General features: G+C 47.6%; 1 protein-coding gene across 1 annotated transcript in view; it reads right to left on the bottom strand.

The window, feature by feature from the left end:
* Window positions 1-2325: 2325 nt before the first annotated feature.
* Window positions 2326-6581, bottom strand: part of TRIM29 (tripartite motif containing 29) — a 31293-nt gene continuing 27037 nt past the window's right edge. Inside the window, exons 7-8 of the mRNA XM_053269987.1 lie at window positions 6145-6221; window positions 2326-2388 (exon numbers count right to left, since the gene is read on the bottom strand). Coding sequence (XP_053125962.1) covers window positions 2326-2388; window positions 6145-6221 — 140 coding nt within the window. The remainder of the gene's footprint in view (window positions 2389-6144; window positions 6222-6581) is intronic.

Raw genomic sequence — 6581 nt, 5'->3', positions numbered from 1 at the left:
ATAAACAGAATCAAACTGCAGCAAGCAGGTTTAGGATGGGTACTGAGCAACATCTCCAGCTACAACAAGGTAGTAAACAGAACAAATTCAGGAGCGTGGAGAGCAGTGTTCTCTCTAAGGCATGCGCATGTGTGCATGCACACACAAGTGTGTTTGATGTCCGCTCAGTTAATTTTAGATCCCGCTCAGGTTGAATCAGGAAGGCCTCACTCTGAATGCACATGTGCACACACTGCTTTGATACTGCCGCCCAGACCAAAACTCATTCCACACATAGATGGAAAAAGAGCTAGAGAGAACACTGATGGGGGGGGGGCAGGAAGTCTCTTTGTATGGCAGTTGGCAAGAGGACCTTGGGCCAAGTGGGGCTAGAAGGCCTTCCAAGGACCTTCAAACGCTGAATTCTCCCTGTCTGTGAATGAATTGTCAATCAGGTACAGCAAGTTCCTTTAGCAGCCAGCCTCCCCCCTCAAAGTCAACATATTCCCAGTTCTCAGACCTCGTGAAGCCAGCATCTGCTTATTTAGGAACATGCATATTTAAAAAGTGGGCCATCAGGTGTTCTGGAGGTAACATCATCTGCACTGCAATCTTTTAAAAGTCTAAGGTGTCGGATGAAAAGCAGAGTGTATCTCTCTCTTTTTTTCCCTTTTTAGAAAGGGATTCACCACAAAGTCATTTTCAGCCTGCAATAGGTGTGACCTCTGTTAGTCAGGTGTTTGGTGTTTGCATGAATTGGGGCTAGAGAAGAATGCTTGAAAAGGGAGAAATAACAGGTTTGAAAGGGAAGGGAAGCGGTCTTTGTTTCTCAAGCATATAGAATTTCTAGAGAGGAGATGCTTCCCAGGAAAGGTCTGATGGATTTAAAACGTGTCTAGCTCCCACTAAAGATGATTCAAGTCGAGGCTTTCAAAACCTCACAGGAGAGGGTCCCTAGATTTTAAGCCTGGGTACCATTTCTAGGGTCTTTTGGAGAAACGGTTCCCATGGCAACACTGACTCTAACCCATTGGTTCTCCACTAAAATACACAAGAATCCCCCCTTGCCCTGGTTTTTAGTTTGCAATAACTGCACGTTCACACACACACACACACACAGCTCATCACTTGAAAAGAATAAATCTCAAAACTTCACCCTGAACAAAACAATAATCATTCTTCCAGATAATAAAAGAAAACAACTGAACCAAAACATATCTGCCGGTATCATCTGAGGGTCAGGGGGAAAGGGAATAGCGAAGACATCTAATCAATCTTCCATTAGTAGGATAGATGTCTCCCCCTTTCCTTTTTAATTTGAGAAGGTGGTTGGAGGCAGAAAGGAGGTATTAATGCACTACCAAGCCTTTTGGCTATCAATCCGCAGCCATCCCCTGTTAAATAACAAGAAGAAAAAGTTAGCATTTGGTGGTGGATTTGTTTTTTTTTAATTGGTTAGCAAGTAGAGTTCTCTATACTGAGAACCCCATCAAAAATCAACAGGTGTCTCAGAAGAGAGCACCTTCTCAAAAAAGAAAGGTAAAAGCATTCAGGGATGTTTTACTATTGGAGCGGGGTGGGGTGGGGAGATGATTAAACAGGAATGTGAGGGTGGTTTATAAAATGATGCATGGTGTGAAGAAAGAGGACCTAGAGAGAAGTTTTTATCCTCCTTCTGTGATATTAGAATGTTTGGTCTTCCAGTGAAACTGATGGGGAATAGATTCAGAATGAAAGGAAGTCATTTTTATCTAATGCAAAATTAGCCTTTGGGACTCACTGCCACAAAATGTGGCAAGGATCACTGGTTTAAACAGTTTTAAAGGGGGATTAGACATACTTAGGTATGTCTGTGGCTATTAGCTATATTGCCTTGATGGAATCTCAACCTTCAGAAGCAGCCTGTCTGTCTCAGTCAAAGCGGCTGACTGAGTGAGACCAGGGCCATCATAACACTGACCCCGGAGAGAAAAAGCAGCGTATGCATGCATGAGTGAAGATCTCCCCTTGCAAATAGCCAGCAGGAGCGAAAGCAAGCAGTTCTACAGGGAAGGGTGGTGCCTTGGGTTAGTGTTTGGGAGGCTGCGATGTGGTTGTTTTTAATCAAGAGCAACATGATGTCTGGGCAGTCAGGAAGAGGGGGGGTGAGTGTCTCCTTTTCCCCTAGGGTGCAACACACCACAGCACCTCCTCGCCCCTCCCGCCCCCAACACCTTCCCCCCTAAAAAAAAAAAAAAAAAGAGGAGAGCAGCAAGGTTAATAATACAGCAGCAAGGGCATCTGTGGAAATTCTGGTTTCTGCTTCAGCTCCTCACACAGCTGGGCTTCTCCATCGAAACGCGGGGATCAAGGTGCTTCGTTGGAAGTGACTCCGTTGCCCTTGTTGACGTAGAAGGGGCGGTAGTGAGACTGCAATGGAGAAGGTAAAGAAAGGTGAGTCAAGAGAGGGGTGGGTGGACTTGCTGGCTTGTTTTGAACTCAGAACCCTGCATGCATTGGTACAACAAACACTTCCATCCATCCAGCAATGGAACCCATTTTCCATCTTGATCAGCTAGAGCAGGAGTGCACAACTTTGGCCCTCCTGCAGACACTGGACTACAACCCCCATCATCCCTGAGTATTGGCCACTGTGGCTGGGGATGATGGGAGTTGTAGTCCAACAACATGCACCTGGTTGGCTCCTGCATGAGGCAAGATGCTGGACTGGATGGACCTTTGGCCTGATCCAGCAGGGCTATTCTTATGTTCTTATATGTTCTTGTACTACTGCTATTATTCACTGTTAACTGTAGCTCCCTCTTCAAGGCAAATTGCACCTTTAAAGGACCAGTGTTCCCTCTAACAGGGATCCCCAGCTGTTGGACTACAACTCCCATAATCCCCAGCCACAATGGCCAATAGCCAGGGATTATGGGAGTCATAGGCCAATGTCTGCAGGAGGGCCGAAGTTGAGCAGCCCTGGGTTAAATCCTTCCTCCCTACATGCAGTGGTCCCAATCCTGATCAGGCTCCGTGCAGCTGCTATTTTAATGGTTCAGGGTTTTTTTAATAAAAGCATGACCAAATTGCACGCTTCACGTAACGTATCGTTTGGCGCAGGGAATCTTTCCTTTCAGCTCAGGTTGGTTGAACCCAAACCATCTATTTTAGCACGACGTCTGTGAACTTAGTTGGTGAAAGAGTTGGCTCTTTACTCTGAAGGGTCTACAGTGGGTGTTGGACCACAACTGTCAGCCCTTTCACTCTGCTTCACCAGCCCTCCAGATACCTGCTGTTCAAAGCTGCCTAGAGTATATTAAACCCATTTGCTTTACGGCACCAATTTCATACCTAATTAAAGAGGGGGATAAGCTACCCTTTAAATAACCCTCAACGGGGTGGTGGGACAGGCCTCCGATTGCTGTGCTGCTGGCTGGGAGAATTCATATTTATGGGCCTTTTTCAAAGCACGTGGATTACTCAAATACATATTTAAAGCAGCTTTAAAGTGGGATTATTGGCCCAGTAGACCATAAAAGCTCCAGCCGCGTCTCTGCAGTCCAGTGGAAGTGCATCTATTCTGGGAGTTTTAATGCTCTTTATTTATCAGCCTGATTGTTTGCTTTGAGGTATAACTGGCCAATATAAATGCAATTTAAAGACTGAGAACAGCCTGCACTGCTAAATACACAGCAAGGGCAGCGTCAGAGGGCAGGGGGCCTGGGGAGTTGCTGGGGGCCTGAAGTGTGTTCCCCATAACAGGGGTTTCCAGATGTTTTTGACTACCATCATCCCTAGCTCCAGTGGTCTTTGGCGGGGGATGATGGGAGTTGTAGTCAACGACATCGGGGAATGTGTGTTACAAGAAACCCTGGTCTGTATACAAATGTTTAATTCACAGAAGGAAAGGGGTGTGTGTGTGTGTGTGTGTGTGTGTGTGTGTGTGTGTGTGTGAGAGAGAGAGAGAGAGAGAGAGAGAGAGAGAGAGAGAGACCCCACCCTATTCCCCCCCCATTTTGTGGAGTGACTCATCTCCTGCTGGTGGCTCCTCTCAGCATTGGTGACCACCATCTCCCCCCCGCCTGCCACCCACATAACCAGTGGTTCTGCTGGGGGATCATCCTTTGCCACTGGATGGAGTGTGGTGGGTGCAGCATCAGCCTCCTCTCCTGGCAACCAGCCCCATCAGCCATGTGGATGGCGGGTGGGAGGTCAACGCAGGCCAAAGCCTCCACTGCACGCGGGCTGGAGAAGCCATAAAGGCGCACGCTTGCATCCCTGGAGGAAATCAGAATGATGAGGGAGCTTAAGAACATCCTGTCTTGGGTGCCAAACTGTCACACTCTCATTTTAGATCCACACATAGTGACATTTGCAAGCAGCCTGCCTTCTCCCTCTGGATGTCATGCAGTTAATTATTTCTTTTTTCAAAAAAAAAAAAAAAAATCTCAAGCATCTTCAATCTTCATCAATAGAGCTTAGCCACTATCCCTTCCCTTGATCCTCAGTAATCTCGGTCGCTAAATCCCAAGTCCTTGATGGACTCATGCTGTAATTTCTTCCCTCGTGGATGCATGAGTGAAACACATAGGAAGGGGTGTGTGTGTGTGTGTGTGTGTGTGTGTGAGAGAGAGAGAGAAAGATGTCACAGTCTGGAGTTTCTATATTCCATCTGGAACAAGGTTTGGGTCCTGTGTTCCCAGTAACAGGGATTCCCAGATGTTATTGACTACAGCTCCCATCCCCCCCAGCTGTAATGGCCTTTGACTGGGGATGATGGGAATTGTAGTTAGCACCATCTGGGAATCCTTGTTACAGGGGGACATTGTTTCTGTCCCTTTATGACCCTGCACAACAACTAGTTTTCTCAAAGAGAAAGTGAACGAGGGATGAGAAGTGAACGAGGGATGAAACCAGCACCTTGACTTCTCACCCCTTCACTTGCCTGCTTGTAAATCCTGTTGCCAGGATGGCCATTTACTTCACTCTGCATTTGGCTCTAGGCTGACACTCTGGAGACGAGGTGGGACCCCTCAGCAGGCTGGATTGGGTCCAGTGGTCTCCCACGGCTGACCCTTCCTAAGGCACCAGTAATGTGTGCCTTAAACCAGGGGTCCCAGGAGCCAGGTCTGGTGCCCCCCACACCATGAGTACTATCAGCCCTGCAAGCCGGCCAGACTGAGCCCTGTGCTTCAAAGGCGCCATCTAGACTGCAGTACCAACTTGAGCCTTCTGTCAGCTGACTTCCCAAGGGCCAATCCCTGTCCACCAGACCCTATAAAGTCCTCACTTCAGAACTTGCTCCTCAGTCTCAGCAGCTCCCCTCTGATGACAGGAGTGGGTGTAAATTCCTGCTCCATTTCTCTGATTGCTGCATAGGCAGCTGCCATATACTGAGTCAGACCATTGATCTATCTAGCTCAGTATTGTCTACACAGCCCGGCAACACCTTCTACAAGGTTGCAGGCAGGAGTCTCTCTCAGCCCTGTCTTGGAGATACCAGAGAGGGAACTTGGAGCCTTCTGCATACATACAAGCCTGCAAATGCTCTTCCCAGAGCGGCCCCATCCCCTAAGGGGAATATCTTACCGTGCTCACACATGTAGTCTCCCATTCAAATGCAACCAGGGCAGATCCTGCTTAGCAAAGGGAGCAATTCATGCTCCCATTGTCTACCACAAGACCAGCTCTTAATCCCTGCCTGACTTTATTTTAACTGTTTCATGATCCTTTATGATATTTTATTATTTGATGGTGGTCTCTCATATACCAATATATTGACACCACTATGGAAATATCATATCAATAGGTTAAAAAAAACCAACCACCTACATAATTATAATAATAGGCAGAATGGGAGGCTTCAACCCTGCTCTGATGAAACATAGGAAACATAGGAAACTGCCATATACTGAGTCAGACCATTGGTCTATCTAGCTCAGTATTGTCTTCACAGACTGGCAGCGGCTTCTCCAAGGTTGCAGGCAGGAATCCCTCTCAGCCCTATCTTGGAGAAGCCAGGGAGGGAACTTGAAACCTTCTGCTCTTCCCAGAGCAGCTTCATCCCCTGAGGGGAATATCTTGCAGTGCTCACACATTAAGTCTCCCATTCAGATGCAACCAGGGCAGACCCTGCTTAGCCATGGGGACAAGGATTCCCCAAGCGCACGTATGATCACTTACCAGCAGGCTCTGCTTGGAGGATTTCCATGTTTGTGGCTGGGTCTTAGCGGCTTGGTGCCTCACTATGGAAGGGTATGCTGGGAAGGACACAAGGCGGCCATGGTTATTCCTATAGTAGCACCCTTTCTCACACACAGCCCTGTGCACCTGAGAATTAAAGAGACAGCTCCAGGATCTTTCCCCCTCCAAGTCAGCAAAAAGGCAAGGCAGTCCCAAGGTGTCCAGGTCAAACTGGGGACATTTGGAAGAAAGAAATCCCCAAGGAAAAGACAGCAGAGAAGGAAGGAGGAAAAGGAAGGAACTCAAAGCACATCATCAACACCCTGAAGTACCATTCTTAGTATAGAGGCTCCCGTCGGACTGTTTGCTGAAATCTCCAGGTGAACTCTGGCCAATTGAGGGGAACTGATATGGCATCTTGGTCCCATTGCCCACTG

This window comes from Hemicordylus capensis, chromosome 8 (assembly GCF_027244095.1).
Source record: "Hemicordylus capensis ecotype Gifberg chromosome 8, rHemCap1.1.pri, whole genome shotgun sequence".
Classification (NCBI taxonomy): Eukaryota; Metazoa; Chordata; class Lepidosauria; order Squamata; family Cordylidae; genus Hemicordylus; species Hemicordylus capensis.
This window is presented reverse-complemented; position numbering and strand designations above follow the sequence as displayed.